Source organism: Neomonachus schauinslandi, chromosome 4, assembly GCF_002201575.2.
Source record: "Neomonachus schauinslandi chromosome 4, ASM220157v2, whole genome shotgun sequence".
Classification (NCBI taxonomy): domain Eukaryota; kingdom Metazoa; phylum Chordata; class Mammalia; order Carnivora; family Phocidae; genus Neomonachus; species Neomonachus schauinslandi.
In genome coordinates this window covers 185,326,490-185,350,145 of record NC_058406.1, presented here as the reverse complement: position 1 = coordinate 185,350,145, position 23,656 = coordinate 185,326,490, and the positions used below count along the sequence as shown (strand labels likewise).

At 54.9% G+C, this 23,656-nt stretch overlaps 1 protein-coding gene across 1 annotated transcript in view; it reads right to left on the bottom strand.

Annotated features, from left to right (window-relative positions):
• Window positions 1-16,735, bottom strand: part of DENND3 (DENN domain containing 3) — a 52,699-nt gene extending 35,964 nt beyond the window's left edge. Inside the window, exons 1-5 of the mRNA XM_021688722.1 lie at window positions 16,634-16,735; window positions 9,862-10,120; window positions 8,825-8,940; window positions 6,372-6,514; window positions 3,740-3,851 (exon numbers count right to left, since the gene is read on the bottom strand). Coding sequence (XP_021544397.1) covers window positions 3,740-3,851; window positions 6,372-6,514; window positions 8,825-8,940; window positions 9,862-10,120; window positions 16,634-16,735 — 732 coding nt within the window. The remainder of the gene's footprint in view (window positions 1-3,739; window positions 3,852-6,371; window positions 6,515-8,824; window positions 8,941-9,861; window positions 10,121-16,633) is intronic.
• Between the last annotated feature and the right edge of the window lie 6,921 nt (window positions 16,736-23,656).

Sequence of the window (23,656 nt, the reverse complement as noted above, 5' to 3'; positions counted from 1 at the left end):
TGGATGGAGGGGGACGGTAGGGGCCTTCCAGCTCGATGGCAAGTTCGCTCCTGACTCTGGGGTCAGCCTCGTGGGGGGGCACCCAGGAGTGCCCCCGGAGCCCCGGGGGTCATCGGAATGGAGTGACCCGAGTGTGAGCAGTGCCGGGCCGAAAGCACAGAGAGAAGATTCTCGAATCGGAGACAGAGAAGCTCCCGCCAGGAAGAGTGTGGAAGGAGGACACACGGAGAGACGCAGAGCACTGGCTAGGGAAGAAGGTTCCAGAACAAATGTTCGCCATCCACACCTCCTCCCACCCATGTCACCACAGCTCTGTGTGAACGCTCGTGCAGAGAACCTGAGGACAAGGGAAGACTTCTTTCTGCAAGTGTCCCCTGACGGCACTGTCTTGTCACCCATAGGTCTGCAGAAGCAAGACACGTCAGAAACAAGGCAGACGTGCTGTGTGGACAATAATATCCTTTTTATTTAAAACAAAACAAGGTAGGGCGCCTGGGTGGCTCAGTCGGTGAAGCGGCTGCCTTCGGCTCAGGTCGTGATCCTGGAGTCCCGGGATGAGTCCCTCATCGGGCTCCCTGCTCGGCGGGGAGTCTGCTTCTCCCTCTGACCCTCCTCCCTCTCGTGCTCTGTATCTCATTCTCTCTCTTAAATAAATAAATAAAATCTTTATAAAAAAATAATAAATAAAGTTTCATTGGGCGCCTGGGTGGCTCAGTCGGTTAGGCGACTGCCTTCGGCTCAGGTCACGATCCTGGAGTCCCGGGATCGAGTCCCGCATCGGGCTCCCTGCCCGGCGGGGGGTCTGCTTCTCCCTCTGACCCTCCCCCCTCTCATGCTCTCTGTCCCTCATTCTCTCTCTCTCAAATAAATAAATAAAATCTTTAAAATAAATAAATAAATAAAATAAAACAAAACAAGGTAGAGCAGAGTTACATGCTCCCGGTGGTGATGAACTACGAAAAATTGTAAAGTTTATATTTCAAAAAATAAACATGTCAACCGGCTTCCCAACTACAGATAAAAACTAAATACAAATGCCAGTCCTTCTATGATGCTGTTGGGCCCCTGGGACATGTCCACTGCAGCGCATGAGACCCACACCCTCTGAGCTGGGCTCCACTGTCCCCTCACCACCTTATCGTGAAGAAACTGAGGAGGGAGAGATATTTTGGGGAAACACTTTCCAAATTTCAGCTTGACTGTAGCCCCAGGCAAACAACAGGTTCCCCACACAAAGCAACACAGGAAGTGAGTCAGGTAGAGAGAAGGAAAATGCCCATTTCGCGTGCACACCCAATAACTTGGCCCGTGCTCTGAAAGCACATAAAATCAGACCCGCTTGTGGGCAGAGAAGTGGCAGAGCGGGCCCAGGGGCGCGGGGTGTCTTTGCTGCCCTCGGGCTGGTGGTCCAGGCGCTGTCCACCAAAAGGGCACGGAGCCAGGCTGGGCCAAGGCTGGGTGCCGCCTCCCCTGTCACAGACCGGAGGTGACCCACCCAGCACCCACGCACTTGACTCTCAGGAACCACGGCTCCCGAGCACTAGCTACAAGCCTCTCCATCGACATTCATTCGCAGTGGGTTCTGAAAATTCCTGCTGAATTGGCTCCTGGGTTAGAGGAGAACCTTGGCTCGCATTTCTCCAAAACAAGGAACAGCCACATGGCTCAACACTCCCAAAGATGGGTCAGGGCCACGTATCAACAGGGGCCCCAGAGCTGGTGAGGCTGCCAGGGAGGATCACAGCGGCAAGCCTGAGCCAGGCTCAGCTCGTTCGGACAAATGCGCAAGAACCAAGACGCAGACCCCACTCTGAGAACACGACAGGCTAAGCCTGAAACACGACGCATCCGTTCATTCATTCGCTCAACAGCGGGCACGGTAACAGCGCCGAGTATGCAGCTCTGCACGGGGCCTCTTCCTCATGCCGCTCGGAGGCCGATGGAGAAAACAAAACACACATGTGCGCGAGCCCCAACCACAGACTGTGCTGGGCTCCACAAGAAGGGAGCGGGGCATAGAGCGACGGGGTGGGAGGTCACACGGAGGCTGTCCCGAAGAACCTGACCTCCAGGAACAGCACGTGCGAGGGGCAGCCCCTGCGAGGGATGGAGGGAGACCCAGTGTGGCTGGACAACAGTGAGCGAGGGGGTGAGGCTGCACACAGAGCAGACGACACAGGGGCCAGGGATGTAGGACTGGCTGCAGGTACACGAGAAGCCATTGTGGGGTTTTAAGCACAAAAGGAGAGTCCAATGGATAGATGGTAAGTCCCTGCAGCCACTATGCAAAGGATGAACTGAATGAAGGGTCAAGAATGGACGTGGACAGACCAGTGGCTCCCCAAGTCACACAGTGGCCCCACGGTGGCCCCACAGGAGGGGCTGGCCGTGGCCAACTGGAGGCAAACGCTGGGAGCTGGCTGGTCAGGGGTGAGTGATGGATGGAATGCAGGGGTGAAGAGAAGAGATGTCAGGAACGACCCCCAGGAAACTCTCTCACAGGGGTGGGTAAAAGTCGGAGAACCAAATATGAATTAATCCAAGATTCCAAGGTACAGAAAACTGGTACAGATGCGGTTCGTGCATTACTCATGCTCGAAGGCAGAACATAATACGTAGGGTTAACCCTCAAACTGTCCTGAACTCGGTTTTGTTCACTGCTTAGCCGGTCCTCAGGGAATACTTGTTGAGTAAATAGAGCAAGAACAGAAACTTTGATGACTTCAGTGTACCATAAAAAACCACCAATTATCCACGTAATAAAGATGATGGCCTTGCACAAAACAAGTACCCAATAAATGTCCCTGCAAAGGTTTCTGGGAGCAGAACCAAGGTACTCAGGCAACCTTGTCTGCCTCTGGGCCTGGAATGCATTTGGCAGGATTCTCCCCACCCCTACCCCACACACTGTAGGGTGGTATTAAAAATATACATTTTTAAGTTCATAATCACATGTCTCCTACGAAATAAAATTAATTTTTCAACTGTGAATAATAGTCAATATATAGAGAACCGAGATCTCTATGTCCAATCTTCCAGAAAGGACTGCGTGAAATAGAGTCGACATTTACGACCGGCTTCGAGACGCTAATTTGGCGGGTGCCTGTTTGAGAATGAGGAAGCGCCCGGTGGTTGCGTCAGTCTGGAAAATGCTGAGCCAGACAGGTGTTGTCACGGCTCGGCCGTCTTGGCCCGTTACTCAGCAAAGAGGGAACGCTGGAGGCCTTTCTGCAACTGTCCTTAGCCTGAAACCCTCGCGTGGTGAAAGAGCCAACAACATCTCAGGACAAGCGTGCCAGGGAATCCAGATCCCCGGAAACGCTTGGCCACTCATTCAACAGCACTGGGAAAAACCAAAAAATAGGAAGCCAGGTACTTTTCATTAATCACCCTGGACAGGAGAAAACATGAACCGATGTAATATAGTACCCAATATTCCAGACAAATAAACCAAAGGAACATTTGTAATTTGAGTAAATTCTGTATGTTTTTTGCACAGCAAGTAACGAACCGATGTGTTAAGCACTAAGGGGACCCATCACGGGCTCCACACCGCATATCACGGGCTACCAGGCAAACTCATCTTTAGAAATGGCGTAATAAGATGATTCTGTAAGGAACTTGAGAAGCATAATTTAAACACACTGGAACATAAGAAACAGTTTAAAACATTAAAACCATCGTCGTCATAGGACTTTTACTATTCGCAAAGAAAAGACAAAATTTCAGATTTAATTACCAAGTGAAGTGGTCCAGGCGGCGGGCTAGGTATTAAAGACAGTTTTGCAGCAAAATCTTTTATGTGATTGTCAACTTCAAAATCTTTACAAAGCTTCAGGTGAGTCAACAAACTAAAATAAAAAAAAAAATCACATCACAAAATAAGTATCAGCCTCCAATTGTCATTTTAGCATTTCTAATCAGCGCTGACATGTCTGCCTGCGCCGGCAGCCCCAAGCCCTTCCAGCAACAGGGGGACGACCCCCCCGGACGTGAGACAGCAGGGCATGGCCTGCCCAGGGTCGGAGCCTGCCTGCAGGGGGTGCCGGGGAAGTGGGGTGTTGGCGGGCTGATCATGTTCTTTTCTTGCTGTGGCTGCTGATTACACGGCTGGAATTCATGCAATTTCTGTCTGGGTCATACTTCAGCAGCGAGTAAACATCTCAAAGGAAAGTGCTTGACCACATTTGTTTCCCAAATACATTCTGACTTTTGAAGTATGGTTGGCCCTTGACCAATGTGAGGGGTTAAAGGCGCCCACCCCGACGCAGTTGAAAACCTGCGAAGAACTTCTCACCCCCCCCCGCCAAAATCTTAACTGCTAATAGCCCACTGCTGACTAGAAGCCTTACTGATGACACGAACAATTAACAGGTATTTTGTATGTTATATGCATTATATGCCGTATTCTTACAATAAAGTGAGCTAGAGAAAAGAAAATGTTTTTAAGAAAATCCTAAGGAAGAGAAAATACATTTACATTATGCATTTACATTACTGTATTTGTCGAAAAAAATCGGGTGTATGTGGACAGGCACAGTTCAAACCATGCTGTTCAAGGCACAGCCGAAACCGACTGAAACGCATAATGGACCAGCAGGTGCCTGGGGGCAGAGGGGCTGGGCAGCACCACAGGGCGTGAGGGAACTTCGGGGGTGGTGAAAATGTTCTCTGTCTTAACAGCGGTGGTGGTCACATGGTGTCTACATTTGGCAAAATGCAGCCAACTGCCCCAGACACCCTGCCTGGGTGTCCTGGGGCAGACCCCGGCCTTGCCCAGCACAGCAGGCCCCACGCGGTCCCGGCAAGCCGCGCGCTTACGCTCTTACTTTAGTAACAAATCATAGCTCTTCCTGAGTCAGTGTCAGGACTTGGAGATAATTCAATATTCCTCCACATTTTATTTATTGTAAAAGAATAGTATCAAGTTTAAAAAATAAAAAAGAACAAAGACTTTCCATAATCTAATTTCGCAAACACAGCTAAGCATTCTCTCCCAATTTCTGTCCACACAGAGGCATAGTTTACATGCTACCATTATAGCAGAAAAACAGATTTTAAAAATGTATAAATCTATGTTTATAAAGTGCCGTTTGGATTTCTGTTATTTGTTTTTCTATATCCTAGTTCGGGTCATTCAGCGATGAGCGTCGAGAGAGAGAACACTCAAGAAGCGTGGAAACTGAACACGTTTTTCGAGTTAAACATTCGTTTCCATCAGTGTCTAGCAGGATGGTATTTGTGGGGAGTCACACATGAATGATCACGTGTACAAGGTCTGAGAAAGTGGCGCAGGGGTTGCCCTTCTTGGAAGGAGGGCGACAAGCGGCCGGAACCTGTTCCGTTCAAGAAAGGGTGTAACCACCCCCCCCCACTTCACAGACGAGGAAACTGAAGAGGGGTGGACAAGCCATCTACCTTCAGGTGCTGAAGATTATCAGTTAATTAAGAAAAGGGGACCCTGTCCTGATTTATCATCCCTTCACCGCCCACGTCCGGGCAGACATGCATTAATGAATGTGCACGCGCTCAAGTCCTGGAGGGAGACCAAGCGAGCGCTCTGTTCTCTGTCGGGGGCAATAAAACCCAGGCTAGACCCAAACCATGTGCAAAGACCAGCCACATTCTGAAAACTAAAACTAAAACACAAGGTGTTCCAGCACAAGGTGCTGGAACTTGAGTTCCCAAAGTTGTGAGTTTGGTCAGGAAGGATTCCTGCTCGTCCCTCTGACCACAGTGTGAGAACCAAAATGACGGTCTTTTCCAGGAGTCTGACTTGCCAGGGGCAGAGGGTGGGTATTACGACATTAAGGCAAACCTCCGTTGACCGCCTCTGTGTTTAACAAAACCACCGTGAATTCCAAGACTAGAACTTGGTGAGAATGAAAACCAGGAGGCCTGGGTGCGTGTGGCCGGGGGCTGGACCGTGTCCACACGCCACGATCGTCCCCCGACAACAGGCGGTGAGCGCGATGCTCTCTGGAGTTTTCAAAACTTCTCTGTCCTCAGGCTTTCTACTCAACATCAGCATTAAGGCACTCAAAGATTCCACCCCCCAAAAAGAAAATTTGTTAACTGTCATGAACTCAACAGGACTGACAGTGGTAGTCTCCTGATTCTCTCAGCCAGGAGAAGAGCCGTTTCTGATGGACATCTTTTTTAAAAAACCAAACAAACATAAAATCCTCCATACTAATCTTACTTCCCACAGTTTGGTTTCATCCTCCCTTGTCTGGCAGACCTTCCCCACACGCTACCACCTCCGGAAGCCTCTGGGCCTTCATGGAGCGCCCATGGCCAAACCAGAGCCTGCCCACGGCCCGCCAGCGCCGGGGTGGCCTCGCAGACACATGGGCAGCGCGTGGGCTCACCAGGACAGGCAGTCCTTGAGGGCGTTGTAATAGGGGAGCTTGGAGACCACGCACACCGCGAAGGGTACGAAGCAGCCAGCCACGCCTGCGGTCGGCCAGGACGGCTCCCAGTGCGCCTTGCCGTTGTAGAAACATGACTCGTCCTGGAGAGAAAGCAACAGACCCGTGTCACCTCTGACCCAGCTGGTCCCGGCTTCTATCCTCAGCAGCGTGGGCCTCTGCAGACAGAAGTGAGAGCACAGGGGCCCAGATAGCATCCTGCTCCCCCACCGCCCGGCCCGCGCTCCCTCCGGTGTCACCGTGAGTCCCAGTCAGCGCGGACGGGCCCCCCCGGTGTCCCCGTGAGTCCCAGTCAGCGCGGACGGGCCCCCCTGGTGTCACTGTGAGTCCGTGAGTCCCAGTCAGCGCGGACGGGCCCCCCCGCCAGTGTCCCCGTGAGTCCCAGTCAGCGCGGACGGGCCCCCCCAGTGCCTGCTGTCTGTGACGTGCTGAGGTGGTGGAGATGGTGAGACACGTCCCCGGCCGGGTGGGAAGGGATGCATAGTGAGAACACAGTTAAGACACAGAAGGGGCCACGGGCTCTGCTTACAAAGGAAAGAAGCTGCAGCATTAGAGCATTTGTGTGTGTTTGGGAGGGGGGGGGTCTCAGCTGGAGAAAGCACCCGGCGCCGGGATTCCAGAAGGCACAGACCACTGCAGAGCTGACGAGTGGCGCATCACTGGGGGCCACAATCTGGCCCCCGCGGAGGGTTGTTCGGGGTTTTTCAGCAGGGATGGCAGGTGTGATAACAGCTTCACCTGGGGATGGTGTGAACGTGAGGGTCTTGCAAGACAGGGAGGGGGAAAGCCCAGCGGGCACGCCATCCGTCTACCCACCGACACTGAACCAAGGCCTACTGCCGTCAAGTCAGTGTGCCGGGGGCCCCCAGGCAAGTCACCTCGCCTCCCTGTGCGACTGCTTGCTTCATCTGTAAAACGGGGATGACACTGGGTTTGCAGCCTTGTTCACTGTGGTGTGGACTAAATGAATGACTGCACAGGAGTGGCGTGCCTCGAGTGGGCGGCTCGCATATGAGGACCACGGTGCCCTCCGCACTCCGGGAGGGGCTGCACGTGCAGTCCACGGAAAGACAGGAGCGCAGGAAGGGGCGTGGGTGGTCATGGACACGCAGGGACGGAGGGGAGGCCAGCACGTAGGGCCCAGGGTCACCCCGAAACCACGCAGGCACCGAGAGGACAGGCGAGGGGCCATGCACACCCCAGCAACCAGGTGTAGGGGGGAGTCACATGCAAAGCGCAGGGCTGTGACCTCTTTTAAATGTATTTAATGATAATAAAAATAATATGCACTTCTCATAGCAATCACTCCACAGACGAGCTCCCAAGCACCGTCCTGAATGATGCAGCCTCCCGTGCTGTCTCTGCCGGAAGTGCTACCAGGGAGGGGCAGGAACTCGGCCCTCCTCCCGTCTCGTCGCCCACCCCTACCTATCCCAGGCGGGTGGGCAGGCCGTCAGTGCCGCGGGCGCAACAGCCCACACGCCCGACCGCAAGCAGTGGCCTCCCCGCGCCACCCGCCACCCGCCCTGGGGACGCCTAGTCCAGACACTGAGGTTGCGCACTCAGACCTCAGCAGAATGCTGGGCTCCCACGTGTTTCTGACGCACATCAGGCATGTCCATGCCACTCCACAGGCGTGAAGGGACACAGCCCGTCGAGCTGCACCTTATGTCCCCCGACACTTGGGGACAATTCTCCCACTGCAGCTGGCCCAGCCTCTGATGGCAGAGTGGGAAGGAAAATCCGGGCAGCCACCTCCCCCTCAGTGTCGGACTCCTGGACTTCCCCGGATGAAGCACCGGGGCCCCTGCTGCTTCTGGAAACCCTCTGGACACAGGCAGCAGGTCACCCCACCTCTTCAGGTGTGTGGCGGCCCCTGTGAGCTCCCGAGAGGCTCGTACAGGTGGCCCTGCCAGGCGGGGGAAGGCCGAGTCATGCTCGGAAGGCCCAAAGCCGTCACCCTGCACAAAAGAACCTGAGTGCCCCTTCGTGGACGCGTGGGCAACAAGCTTCGGCTCACACGCACAGGGCAGTGGGACTCGGCCACAAGAACAGAGGCGTTGCTGCCCCAACGTGGAAGAACTCTGAATCCGTCCACTGAGTGGAAGAAGCCAGACACAGAGGCCATATGCAGCCTGAGTCCACTGACACCAGGAGTCCGGAGCAGGCAAATCCGTGGAGGCAGAATGGGGGCCGGGGGAGGGACTTTTGGGGTGACGGACATCTTTTGGAGCCAGACGCAGTGGGGGCTGCCCACCACCGGGAGTGTACTTAGGGCCACTGACCCGTACACGCTAAAGTGATTAGAGTGGTGGTGGTTTGTGATGTGTGTTTCGGCAAAAATGAAAACCACGACAGCCTGATTTCAGAGGGAATTCACGGTAGTCACGTACGTGTAGGGGTCGGTAGTACTGGGCAACCACGCCGTATGTTCTGTTCCCACAGACATCAGTCAGCACCAGGAAGTGGACACAGTCCTCCCTCGGTTCCGAGGCCACGTACATGCCCCCTGCAGACGGAGAAAGAAGAGGAAATCTCATCACGGCCCCGCGGCATCCGCCTCCGAGCCTGGGCTGTCCACGAGCCCACTTCACGGCCTACGGAACCCGTCCTCGCCCGGCCAGCTGCGGCATCTGGGGGGTCAGGCCGCTAGCCAGCCGTGGCCCCTTCATCCCTCTGCGGTGCCCATTTCCCGGCCGCCCTCTGTGCTCTGCAGAATTTAGCAAAGGAACATGAGGACAACCGCAGACAAACCCTTTGGGATGCGCCTGGAGGAGGCGCCCGTTTCTGAGCACAGCAGGCCTGAGGGTGTCCCAGCTGTCCCTGGGTTATAATCCCTGAGACCAGGAGACAGCACCCATTCCTGATGGAACCTTCCATTCCGGGAATGAGGGAAGGCAAGTCCCTAGTCTGAGTTTTCTACAACAGCAACTCGGTGTTTCTCAAAGACCAGTGGAAAACATGAGGGCCGCCCGCTGCCAGGAACGGGCCAGGTGGGGAAAGCATGTGAGCCCGGGCTGTGGGCTCCGGAGGCAGAGAAAACAGGGGCTGGGGAGCCTGGATGGAAGCACACTTGGGGGGGGGGGGGGGGGGCCAGATGCCGCAGGCTAAATGGACTCTTCTTGACCCACCTACCAGACCTCTGGAAGAACGGCCTGTCAATTGAAGGTGAAAATCCTTAGAAAGCACCTACCAACCGTGCTGGCAATCCGCACAGCCCCTCGTCTGGGACTCATTCTCCAAAACGGGAGCTGCACTACATCGTGGGCCACGCATCCTTCAGCTCCCAAACCCCCAAGCTTAAGAGAACTGAGTCCCACGGTTCGACCTTGAGGCTGCCAGGGGTCACCAGCCCCCCATCTGTCACCCTTTCTTGACGTGGTTTCTAGAAAGCACCATGGGTGCGGCAGGAAAGCAGGGCAGGGGATACCTGGGAAGCAGAGCTGAGTCAGGGCAAGCAGGTCCATGCCGTTGGGGACACTAACGTCTTCAGGAGGGAGGCCCTTCCAGGGCTCTGTTTTGGGCTTGTCCTTCTTCTTTCTGAAGGAGCGCCTTCTGGTCTTGCTCAGAGTCACACAGGGGGCACCAGCCATCTGACTGTCCTCCTTAGTGATGAAAGGAGGCACAAAAATGGACAGGACCTCCGGATCGAGAGAAGAGGGGCTGCGGACCCCGTTCTTCAGGGACATCTGAAGCAGGGAGAAATACGAGTAAGCCGGCGGCGCCGACCCTTGCTCTGCGGTGCGCCTTCCATCCGAGACCTGCTGTCACTTTGTTCCCCCTGACCCACCACCGAGCACAGGTTCCACACTCGCGTGTGTGGCCTCACCCACAGTGGCCCGGGACAGGAAGGACCGCACAGAGGCTCCTTTTAGGGACCCGTCGGGCCATGCGTTCAGGCGAGTCACCCGCAGCGTGGGGTCTGGCTCTTTGGCTGCCCCTGGGCACACAGCCTGACAGTCCGAGCCCGGCCAACAGGCAGACGTGAGTTCCAGTCCGGCTTTGCAAGGACCGCAGCAGCGAATGCCGCATCCCTGAGCTTCCCTCTCCAGGGGGCGAGGTCGCAGGTCAAGGGCTCAACCCTGACCCCCCACACGGGAGGCCCCAGTGCCCTCACAGGCTGGGGAGGAGGCGCCCCGCACACTGTCCGGCCTGGTACAGATGGGGTGCTGACGCCCTGCCCCACGCCGGTGGTCCTGTCGCCACTGACCTGGGGACACAGACTGAGGGGTGAGAAGGACTCCCGGCCCGAGAGAGGAGAGACGCACCCTTCCTCCAGCAACCACATGGTCGCCCAGAATCTATGCAACAGGGGCATTCGGCCTGCGCACTTCTAAGCTTTAACTTGGTACCCGATTTTTACAAAACCTTTTGTCTTTTCACTCTTCCCCCCAGATAAGATAAGGAGCACGGCTCTGCCTCCGGTCTCCGTTCTGTGCAGCTACGATGGCTGAGAGCCCGAGCTGCACCGGCAGCTGCCAGGCTGCTCCCTGAGCTCCCGGGGGAGGTCAGCAGGCCGTGACAGCGAGCAGGCAGTCAGCTCCAAGCTGGCGGAGAAACAGAGAAGTCAAAGGCAGGATTCGCTGGGTGGCAAGCACGTGGGAATGGGGAGGACGCCCGGGTGGGGTGGGCAGTGGGCAATCGAAGATCTCTGAGGGACTCAGGGCATCAGGAAGGACATCATTGTCACCAGAAGAAATGGAATCGTCACCGGTAGGAAAGGGATGGCCAGCATCCCGGTTTCAGTAAGAATCATGGAACCAAAGGGGAACTCTTACCCTTGAGCGGATTCATACAAGGAAATGCCATCAGTAAATACACTCTCTAAACTCAAAATGCTTATTTTTATGCTGTATAATTTAAATTCAGGCAACAATTTCTTTATATTTGGAAGAAGGTTTTTTTTTATTTGAGAGAGAGAGAATGAGAGAGAGCACATGAGACGGGGGAGGGTCAGAGGGAGAAGGAGACTCCCTGCCAAGCAGGGAGCCCGATGCGGGACTCGATCCAGGGACTCCAGGATCATGACCTGAGCCGAAGGCAGTAGCTTAACCAACTGAGCCACCCAGGCGCCCTGGAAGAAAGTTTAATACCAGCAGGAACAAAGACCAGACATGGGAAATCCGTATTATCGGATAATTTTTAAGTCTCTGTGTATCAGGCATGAAAAGAAACCACATCTTGAGTTATATAAAACCTTTTTTAAAACCTTCCTGTGAAAATCCAGCAGTTCAGACCTATTTAACTATGAAAGTACGTGCGTCCGCTCCTTGCTCACATCAAACATCACATCCATGAGGACTGGGCACAGGTGGCCACACTGTGGAGCCCACCCCTTTCCTGCAACTTCCCCTCTGCTCTTTCCCTCCGCCCTGACACTCCTGGGTAGGGCCCCAGCAGGCATCTCCTTCCAGGCTGTGACATCCCCCGCCCCAACCCAGGCCAGGGCTGACTCATTGCCCCGCCTCAAGCGCCTGGCCTGGCTGGCAATCTCCACACTCACGTGGTGTCCTCACTTGGGGACGGCGCCCAGAATCCCACCGCCAGCTCAGACCTCTTTCCAGTCCCAGACTGCACCCAACTGCCTCCCAACGTACTTGGCGGGTCCCTGAAATTATAGCTTCAAAAATTAAGCTCTGGCTGATTCCCCTAAAACCCAAGCTTCTACCCATACGCTCCCCTGTGATAAAGACAGTGACCCTCGGGTCTCAGAGCCGGCCCTCCGGCCCCTGCTCCTCACTCCCATCTGCAAACCCGCACTTCAGGGCCCCTGGCCTCAGGAAGGTCTCTAAGAGCAGCCCCAGTGCCACCCCATCTGCACATTTCCAAACAGTTCCCTGTGGCTTAGCGGAGGTACAGATTCGCCACAAACTAATCCTCCAAGGTTTCTGCCATGAGAATGACATCACCTCCTCCCACCTGGCCCAGGGCGCCCCGCCTGCACCTCTGTCCACTCTCACAAAGGGGCGCCGGGGTGGCTCAGTCGGTTAAGCGTCTGCCTTTGGCTCAGGTCATGATCCCGGGGTCCTGGGATCGAGTCCCACATCGGGCTCCCGGCTCAGCGGGGAGCCTGCTTCTCCCTCTGACCCTCTCCTCTCTCATGCTGTTTCTCTCTCACTCGCTCTCTAATAAATAAATAAATAAAATCTTTAAAAAAACAAAACAAAACAAAAAAGAACCCATGTGACCTCATCACCCGCCCCGACGGGCAGTGGCGCCTGCCAGCTGGTGTCAGCTTCTTACCCCTGCAGACCCTTCGATGGGCTCAAACCAGCCTCACAGACCACCTCTGTCCCTCCACCAGAATGGAAACCAAGTCTGTCTCCATGTCATCGTTACTACTATGTATTCCGTGCACATGTCACACGTGTGCCTGTGTCCCAGGGAGGATGACGACCTGGACTGCAGGCCTGAGCAGCAGGCCAGCCTGCTTCCAAAGCCAGGGCGCCCCCAAAGCCGTGCACCACTAAACCTCAGTCTCCAGACACACGCGCCCATGTTCCAACGCTCTTCCCGGCTCTCCACTCAGGCCCCGCTCCAGGGGCCTGACACGTGCCCAGCCCCCTCCCCGCTCCACCTCTTCACCAGGGACCGCCCTCCCCTTCACCCCCACTGGAGGGAGAATTTCCTCACCCGCAGCCAGGGCAAAGTGCCTCTTCCAGGCCATTAAGGCCCTGGTTCCGCCCCTCCTCGAGCACCTCCTTCTACCTCCACATTCCCTCCCTCCTCACCTCCTCACCTCCTAGAGCACCTCTTTCCACCTCCACCTGCCCTGGCCCAGCACCTCTAGAGCATCGATGCCCTCCACGGTGGTACTGTATCACCTTCAGAGGTGTTGGCGGGGTGATGCGGGGATTGTGTGGTTTCACTCTGTGTCCCCACATTCAGCACAGAAGATGGTTCTCAGTGGATGCTGCTCATCCACTCATATCCTGGCACTCCGTGATCACTTAGGGCACATTTGGTCTGTATGGAACACGGTCATCATGCTAACACCAATAAACTACCTCTTGCTCCCTCTATTTACCTAGTCACCTAAAGTGAAATGGCCCAAATTCAGCCAACTTGGCATTTGGCAGTTCATCACACATCTGTTTTTCCTCTGAACATATATCCTTGCTGTCTTTCCTGGTTGGATAAGTAACACACTCTCATGTTTTAAAGCTAACAACAATATAGGAAGAATAAAAAATAAGAATGGAAAGGAAAGGCCCTCCCCCTAATTCCATGAAATGGTGGGTAATACCCTGTCACAGTGTAGGATACAGTCTTCCTACTTCTTAGGTGTATATCAATACGATTTTTCTCTCTACATACAATCATCTCCTTTTAACGGTTCCACTAAGCTTTTTTCCCCACTTAAGCACACAGTGTGGCTGATTTCCCTGTCACAGCTGTATGGGGCCACAAGGGGACGACTCAGTAACGTATCTGCCCCATCCCCTACCGAGGGACAGCTGGTGTGCTCTCAGTTCTTCGTCACACACACAACCTGAGCAAAGGCAGCAGTGAACAGTGACTCCACACATATTTGCACATGACCGACTTATTCAGAATAAGTTCCTGAAAGCACCGTCCTGGATCCCAGAGCATTGCAACTGTCCCTCCTCCCCTACGGGCAAGACAAGGTCCGTTGGTGACAGTCTGGTGACAGTCATTCCTGCTCTTCTCTCGCAGACACCGATTTACTAACCCCTACCGGGTAATAACCATTTCAGTCCCCAAAACCAGAGCTAATAAGTAAGACACACAACACCCTAACTCATAGCGTCACAGATTTATTTCTGTTAGATTACAGAGGGGCACTGATCTTCATATAGGATGGGCCAACAGTTGTGAAATAAAATAGAAAACAATAGTTTTTTTTAATGCTCTAGAACTGTGCTGTCCAACACCATTAAGAGCCATGTGGCTATTTAAATTGAAATTAATTAAAATTAAATGAAATTTAAAATCCAGTTCCTCGGTGGCACTAGCCACGCTTCAAGCACCTGGTAGCCACACGTGGCTAGTGGCTGCCTACTGGATGGCACAGATGAAGAACACTGGTGTCATCATTCAGAAAGTTCTGGTGGACCGTGCTGCTCTAGAAACCGAAAGCCAGGATGCTCTCCATTAAAAACCATTACAGTGTTGCTTTCACAGGCAAGAATTATGCTAGTGATCTACTCCATGGACACTGCTCTCGGTCCACTGGGAGGGTTAGCGGTGCATCCTTCCATCCCCCACGCCTAGTCTCCACGGCAACCACGAAGTGGAGGGAAATGTAACCAAGCACAGAAACTCACATGGGGACGGACCTGTATTCTCCAAGTCTTTGTCACTATCCTCACAAAACAAACACCACCCCATCTAAGAAATGAAATGGAAAGGTAGGGCTCCTTACTACCCTAACATTAAATTGGATGTTTCTCATACTTCCAGGCTTGTTTTCATCTGTCACCAAGCAGGAATGCCTCAACGACAGAGAAATGGTGATTTTCAAAGTTCTAAAAAAGCCTCAGATGTTGGAAATAGAACTGCTATACAGTAAAAGTAGCCAAATGAAGTCATATGTTTGGTTAACTGTAACGTCAACATCGACCTTAAAGGAGGCTCACTCCAGGAAGTTGGACCCATCCCGTAAGGTTGCCTTTTTCCTACTCCAAATATTTGCTCTCTACCTTCTGCTGAACCCCTAACAGAATCAGGGTGTAGGATAAAAAGGATAATAGTTAAAATGCAGAGTAGCAAACTGCCACTCGCCCGGGAAAGCCGCGGCCTGTTTGGGTCAGGAAAGCACCCCTGTGCACATTGCAGCTGATTCACCCTACTCTCAAGACACGTCTCACCCTGGGGCAACCAACACATGTGTTGAAATCACCCAAGAAGCAACTGAAACCAAGTCATTTCCTATGAGAAGAAAAAGGAGGAAATGCCATTTGGCGATTGAGATAACTCAATCGATGAGGGTCAGGGGAGACAGAGGTCAAAAGGGGATGCAGACATCACTGGGGTTTGGGGAGTAAGAAAGGAGGAGGGAAATGCAGAAACCATCCAAGTCGGCTCTGTGTTAAAGTCAAGGAGACGGGGCGTCTGGGTGGCTCATTCGGTTAAGCATCTGCATTCTGCCAGGTCATGATCCTAGGGTCCAGGTCATGATCCTGGGGTCCTGGGATTGAGCCCCTTGTGGGGCTCCCTGCTCAGCGGGGAGTCTGCTTCTGCTTCTCCCTCTGCCCCTCCCCCTTCTGCTCGTGCTCTCTCCCTCTCTCTCTCTCCCTCTCTCAAATAAATAAAATCTTGAAGAAAAAAAAAGTTAAGGAGACTACCAAGACATTAAGAGACATTTGTCCAGTTAATTTTAGCAGTATCTAGCAGTATCTGATGACCTCAACCCTTCAACTCTGCAGTCCTAAATACTCAGGTGCCTTCCTGTGCCTCTCCCTGCTGTCCTCCAGAATGGGATGAGGACTTGCCCAGATAACTGGGCGGAAGAGCCGGGAATCGCTGAGTACTCTGGGCATCAGCACTAACCAGAGAAAAATGCCACAAACAGACTCATATGGACATCCTGGACCCAGAGAAAAAGAGGGCCACAAACCCATTCAAAAGAAAGCCTGGGTTGCACAACTAAGAAAAAGTGAGGGCACAGGAAAGAAACACAAAGAATGAGAATGTCCAAAACTGCTGCTTTCCGGGAAAAGGTTTGTCACTCTGACCGCTAGGACACAGAGAAGGAGAAAAGGGGCGGGGGGGGGGGCAGCCTTTTCTGCAAGTGAGAAAAATGGAGACAGTAAGTCCGGGATAATGAATGGAATCCTTTCTTCGCGGACGCCCCCAGGCGCCCCGGCCGCACCTCCCCCCCCACCCCCCAGCCGCCGCCTTCACCCTGCCCAGGTGTGCGTCCCGAAGGCCGAGGGGCGCGAGGCGGAGCACCTGGAGGGGCGTCCTCAGAGCCCGCGCTCCTCTCCAGCGAGCGCTCCTCTCCAGCGAGCGCTCCCCGGCCCGCAGCCCCCCGAGACTCCTTCGCAGCCGGGAGGACAGCCACGGTCCCCGCACCGGACGAGCTGCGGGGGGGCGGGGGGGGACTGGCCGGGGCCCCGCGCACCGCCCCCACCCCGCGGACGCCCGGGGCCCCGGGGCCAGACCCGCGCTCCGACCCTAGCCGCCGCCCGGCCGCGTCCCGCCTCAGTTTCCCCGTCGGTCCTTACCTGCTCCCTTACCTGCTCGGGGCCGCGGAGGCTGTCCCGGGAGGGCCCCAGCAGCGCGCACAGCTCCAGCAGCCCTGAGGGCAGCGCCAGGTGCGGCGGCGCGGCCTCCGCCATCGTTGCTCGGCGGCCGCGGCCCGCTGGGCGCACCCCACTCGGGCGCCACGGGCCGTCGACCCCGACCCCGGCCCCGCGCCCCGCGCAGCGCCGCCCGACACAGCACCCGGGCGCCCCACAGCCAGCCCCTGGTCCGCGCAGAGAGCCGTCCGCGGGGCGGGGCCTCCCTGGGGGCGGGGCCTTCCTGGGGGCGGGGCCGGCTGCGCCTGAACTAGTCTTAACGGGGCGGGGCGGGGCCCATCGGGGGCGCGGTCCGGCGGGGAGACCGCGAGGGCGGGGTCTGGCCGGGGCGCCCGCGAGGCCCCGCGCCAGGTCGTCATTTCCGAACCGGCCCGCGGATCCTGGCGCGTGCGCGGTGTCTGCGCGCGCAGCCCCTTCCATTGGCCACGCCCCGCCGGCAGGCCCCTTCCCAGGGAACGGAGGAAGACCCAGGGCGGGAGCGACCCCGGCTCTCGTTGCCTCCTGGAAGCCCTCCTGCGCCCTGGACAGCGGAGTTGGCCGGGCGTGGTCAGCAGAAAAGGCTGGCGGGGAAGGCGTAGCAAGATCCATTCCTGGTTAATAACTCTGCCCGGTTAACCTTGCTGGCCCTGTCCAATGAGAGGTTGAGCAATATTCAGCAGGAAACCTGGCGGGGTGGGTACCGCTGGAATGGATGGAGCCTGGGAGCGCAGAGGTGAGGAGACAGGGTCCGGACCTGGCCAGCTCCACGCAGGCCTGATCCCGGGGGATCGTGGGCCTCCCCCAGCCACAGGCTGGGCCCAGGAGGCTGGCTTTCGTGCCCGGTCCCAGTCCCAGCTCTGCCTGCCCACCGCCTACCTTGAGCACATCCCTACCCCTCTCTGGACCCCAGCATATGCATCTATAAAACCAAGCAAGTGGGGCGCCTGGGTGGCTCAGTCGGTGACGCGTCTGCCTTGGGCTCAGGTCATGATCTCAGGGTCCTGGGATGGAGCCCCACATAGGGAGCCCCGCTCAGTGGTGAGCTTGCTTCTCCCTCTGCTGCTCCCCCTGCTTGTGCTCTCTCACTCTTGTCCTGGCTCAAATAAATAAATAATAAAATCTTAAAAAAAAAAAAAGGCGGGAAATGATTCCAAAGGAATTTTTTTAGTTCTAATAATTTATGATTCATTTTTTTAAAAACCTTAATAATAATGTCAAACATCTGTCATCAGCCTGAGAAGAAAAGGAACAAAGTAATGTTGGCATCACAAGGGGGATGGAGTGGGCCTGGATCTGGGGGGGCAGGTATTCCTCCATCCTTCCCAGCCTGGGTGAGGCCCCCACTGCCCGCAGCCTGACTCATGGGATCCGAGTTTCACTTACTAAGTGACTTATTGGCTGTGGGTCACTGCTGGTTCTCACTTAGGTCTGGAGGCCGCCTGGTGCCCACGGATCTCATTGGTAGTTACCAATGAGACAAACAGTTACAGTCACTGACTTCAGAAAAAAGGACAGCTTTTGCTCATGCTTGTCTGGTGTTTTCGTTGTTGGTGGCCTCAGCACAGGGCAGGGTGGAGTTACCTGTGAATCCCCAGTGCCCAGGAGAGGCTCACTGCTGCGGCTTGGGGGCATGAGCCACTCCAGGAAGGCAACAAAGCCCTGGGCTCCGGGGACCTGAGCCGGAGCCTGTCTCTGTGTGAGCTGTGGGACAGCCAAGCTCCTCACGGGCCCTCAGCCTTGGTCGCTTCCTGTTTGCTCAAATACCGCTGGGTGTGGTCAGGATTTGGGATGGTAACCACTTGGCAGCTGTCACGAAGGCCCCATGAGGCTCAGGGGAGAGCAGTGTCCCTTTTCCTCCAAGAGGTGCAAGGGTGGGTTTGAGGAAGGGAACTCCAGGTAGGAATGGGTCCGGGCCTGGCTCCGGCCGTGCACGGGGCCGTGAGGTTCTGCTTCTCTGAGCCTCCCACCCAAGAAGGCCAGAGGTCCTCCACAGGGCTCCTTCCTCACTCTGTGCTTTTCAGTGAGTCCCCAGCGCTCATGCCAGACACCTGCACAAGGCCTGCAGAGTGCCCCGTCCTTGAGAAAGCCCTGATGGGGCAGGACACAGAAGTGCAGATAAGCAGCCATCAAAGGCTAGGTGGAAAAGCCTCATTAGGGTCACCTAGAGGCAGACAATGCAGGGAAAAGGGGGGAGCACGTGGAGCCTGGCTAACAAGACCACCGCACAGGGCGTAGCGCCGCCCCCTCCTGGAGTCTGGGAAGGGACAGGTGAGACTGGCTGGAGAGCTCGCTGTCACTGTGCCGCCGCACAGGGGCTCTCGCTGCGGGCACCCCCAGCCTGAGGAGCAGCCTTGCTGTGCTGTCTCACTCTCAGGATTACTGTAAAGAGCAAAGGAGAAAATAGATATGAAAATTGTTTGTAAACCGTAAAGGACAGAGGCAAGAATGGGGGATGGGCACACCGTTGTGAGTGTGCTGAACAACACCAAACTGTTGACTTTGAAAAGGTTAATTTTATGCTATGGAATTTCACCTCAATAAATTATTTTTAATGCAGTTTATTTTTTTTAAGATTTATTTATTACTTAGAGAGCGTGTGCGCCCTGTGCAGTGTGGGGGAGAGGCAGAGGGAGAAGGAGAGAATCTCCAGCAGATTCCCCGCAGGGCTGGATCCCACAACCCCAAGACCACCACCTGAGCCAAAACCAAGAGTCCGACGCTCCAGCATCACCCAGGGGCCCCTCTAATGAAGTTTAGGAGGGTACAGTCTCAAACGGTGGTACATAGCAATGTACCTTGCGCATTTTAGCAGTGGTTTAGGTGTTAAAATTCTGTTAAATATGGGGAATAGAGGGAAAGCTTCATGACATTGGATTTGGCAATGATTTCTTGCATATGACACAGAAAACACAGGCAACGAAAGAGAAAATAGATAAACTGATTCATCAAAATTAAAAACTTTTTGTGCATCAAAGGACACTATCAAAATCGTAAAAAGGGAACCCACAGAACGGGAGAAATATTTGCCTGTTTCCTTATCTGTAAAACAGGGATGACGCCCACCTCACTGGCTGTGGGAAAAATTGAACATACCGGTGGCTGTGGAAGAGCCTCGTGCTGAGAACAGGGACATTTAAATCTTTTTTTTTTTTTAAGATTTTATTTATTTATTTGACAGAGAGAGAGACAGCGAGAGAGGGAACACAAGCAGGGGGAGTGGGAGAGGGAGAAGCAGGCTTCCTGCAGAGCAGGGAGCCGGATGTGAGGCTCGATCCCGGGACCCTAGGATCACGACCTGAGCCTGAAGGCAGACACTTAACGACTGAGCCACCCAGGCGCCCGGGGACATTTGAATCTTTACAAGTCCGACCTCGGAGGCATACGGGCCCTTGGAAGTCTGGCCGCAATGTCTCCAGCCCCACCACTCCCTGTGCCTCTCCTAGGCTACACCGACTTGCTCAGGATCCCCACCGCCCCCCCATCAAATGCATGGTGCTTTCCGCCTCCCTGCAGGCTGCCCGGAACACACCTCCCCTGCGGACTGCAACTGCATTCTCTCACCTCCTCCCCCAGTGGGAGGGGCTGTCTCCCTCTGAACACTACAACGCCCAACTCAGGGTTCCAGCCTCCTTATTCTCAATTGCCTGCTGCAAATCCTGATTCCAATATTTGCTAAGTCTTTGACCTTGGGCAAGTGACTTTATCTCTCTGGGACTCGGTTTCTCGTCCGTCCAATGGAATAGTGCTACCTCCTGCGCAGGGCTGTTCTGAGGGTCCAGCATCATCACAAAGACCACGGTCGATGGTCAGGTGCAATCAGCATGACCTTCTGCTCTCATGTTTATAAGAATTATCTACAGGGCCCATCCTCTGACTTCATGGTAAGTAGACACGCATAACCCCAGAGCCCACAGCACGCAAACATCCACGTGCGACTGACCTGCCATGCCCGCTGCTGAATGCGCTCTGCGGCGTTTGGCTGCTCTTCACCACGTTCCAGCTGGTGTTCGTCTTTCCTGTAATCATTGCCCGTTTTATTCCTCTGGCTGAGAGCTCCAGAGGTAATCCGAGGTTCTTCCATCAAGAGTTGAGGTGCCCCCATTGCCCTTATAAGCTAGTTGCAAATTATTTGACTCTTATAAAACTTTCTTTGTGTGTGTCTGGCACGTGTTCATGAAAAAATACATCTAAGCAAAAAGAAAAAAGCTCACACCACACAGGACAAGCAGTTAAGTTTTCGGTGTACGTCTGTATACGCACGTGCTCCCGCACACACAATTTGGGATTTAATCCTACATTTGTGAGCTGATACTAAGCAGACTGCTTTGTAACTTGTCGCGTTTTCCTTTACAATATAGAACGAATATATTTTCATGCAGATGTGTGAAACTTTCCAGGTGAAAAACAGACCCGGAGAACGGGTCAAAATACAAAATCCAGTGCGATGCTGGTAACAAGGAAAGGACCTAACACAAAATCCCACCAGATGATTAAAAGTAAAACAAAGGTCAAGGGTAAGTCAGAAAACGCCACCAGAAAGAAAGCAGGGGCCGAATTTTCGCATCAGACGAAGAAGGAATTCATGGCCCGGAGCACACAGGGTGAGGGCGGCTGAGGGCTTGTCTTGGCCTCCCATGCATCATCACAAACTTGTTTCTTACTCTTCTTTTCTCTTCCCTAAGCCTTTCTGGCTCAGCTACTCCTCTTGTCCTGTCTCCAGGGTCCAAATGCCCCAGGGGAGTGTCCTCTTTCTACCCCTGGCCAGGCTGGGTCAGCCCTCCCCTGAGGTTTTCTGTGCATCCTGCTCACACCTCCTCTGCCTCCCATGGCCCAGCTTCCGAAGGATGGTCTGCCTTGGCCTTTGGCACCTTCACCAGACGTTTGCCTATCGAACATTTTTCTGTTATTTCTTATGAATAAATTAACCCCGCAGGGATCCAGAGCATTTTCCTGCCTCTTCCCTCACTCGATGTATGTCGGGCCCAGGAGACCAAGCGTTCCGGAAGGATTCGGGCACTTCTCTCCTTCCCCAGCAACACAGAGCTGCATTACAGCTGGTTTTTGAACATTTAAAGTATTTATTCCTCACAAAAATCCTGAGCTGAGGGCTAGCTGGTTTTCCATGTGAAAATATAAACCAGGCTTTGACATTTCTTGGTAAAGTTTACATATCTGTAAACAAAGAAAAACATGAGTCTGAATAAACAGTTTTCTCCAGGAAACAAGGGGACCAGCGTGTCAGGAGAAAATGTTCACTCTGAAGAAGTCAGACAGGGACACTTCCAGATCCAAGCTGTCTGAAGTCACTAGCTCGGAAGCCACCCCACCTCCTGAGCCTCAGGGTCCTCATTTCTGTTGGGATGTTTATTGAGCACCTACTATATGTCTGGTCCTGTGATAATAGCTGGGCACACAAAGAATAAAATACAAGCCCTCCCTGCCTTCCCCCCAGGAGCTCCCAGTGCAGGAGGTGTGTACCCAGTGCAGAGAGAGAGGCAGAGGCGCTGAGGAATCAGAGCAGTGTTGGGGGGGCGGGGCTCAGGCAAGAGAAGAAACCCCTGAGACCAACCATGAAGCTGAAGAGGCATTTTCCAGGGAGAAAAGGCCAGGAGAGCACGGCAGGGGAGGCAGAGGGATGGCGCGGCGTGTGCAGAGCCCCATAAGCGTGTACGTGGGTCCAGCAGCCGGGGAGCCAGGGACGGAGGTGGGTCCAGGGCGTGGCGGGGGCCCCACGCACACCTCGGGGAGGGACGAAGGCAGCTGGAGACGGGGCAAGGGCCAGGTTGGGAAGGCTCAGGCGCCAGGCTCAGGAGGCTGGCCTCTGTCCTGCGGATAGTGGCAAGGGGCTGAGGACTTGGCCCAGGAAAGAAATGGGGCCAGTTAGGTATTTGAGGAGACTGACTCGGGCTGCAGGGCGGAGGCCGGAGTGGAATCCGAGCTCTACAGTCATCAGGCAGGGGAGCGAGGGGTCTGCGTGAGCAGTGGGTGCAGAGTGGGGAGGGCTCAGAGTGAGGAACACTCAGAGGGCAGGATGGCCAGGACAGGGAGGGGGCTGGGGGAGGGGGAAGGGACAAGTCCAGGCTTCTCCTCTGTGGCCCCACAGATGACGGGCCCCCATGCCACCTCCCCAGCATGGACGACACCGTCCTCTAGAGGCATGGTGTTCTGCCCTCCTGCTGGTCTGTCAGCTGCCAGGGCAGGGACAGTGGCTGAGATGCCCACTGAATCAGAGCCCAGCACAGAGCAGGCCCTCGCTCACAGGAACATCTCTCGTCAGGACCAGGCAGGTGAGTGGGGCGGAGGAGCCTCCAAGGGACCGATGACCTGGCCTGTGGACATCTAAATAGGGCATCCTGTGGGCTGTGTGTGTGTGCACGCATGTGTGTGCATGTGTGCGTGTGTGTGTACACGCATGGTTAGCAAGTCGTGTACTGCTGTGCTTCAGGCTGGGCCTCTTTCGTCCCGCTCCTAGGTGGGGAAGGACAGGGGGATTGTGAGAAAGGTGCAGCTCCAACAGGGGGTACGCGGAATGGCTGCCCAGCAGGCGAAGCCTGAGCCATCATCCGGAGAGATGGGGTCACAGCAAAGGGACAGGGGCTACTAGACATCATTGCAGCCACGCCTCAAGAGGGCCACCTTACCAAATGCCTCTGACCTGTCCAGACAGCCCGCTGTTGCCCTAAGCTGCTGGAACCCCACTGTCGAAAGCAGTTTTCTCTTCCGAATATTCATAAATCAGAGGAAGCCGTGTGTTAGTACGTGCCCACCGCTGGCTTCACTGGGAGACCGTGTAATCCCTGAGCTCAGCATGTCACAGGGTTTGGACAGGCGCAAAGGGTGGCCCTTCACCCCAGCCACAGGTCCACAAGCCCTCCACCAGGCCCTCCCCTGAGGGGCGGAGGACCACGTGTCGGGCCGGGCCCTGGGGTCCTGCAGGGATCCTAGGCGATGCCCAGACCCAGCCCTGCCTTCTCAAGCACG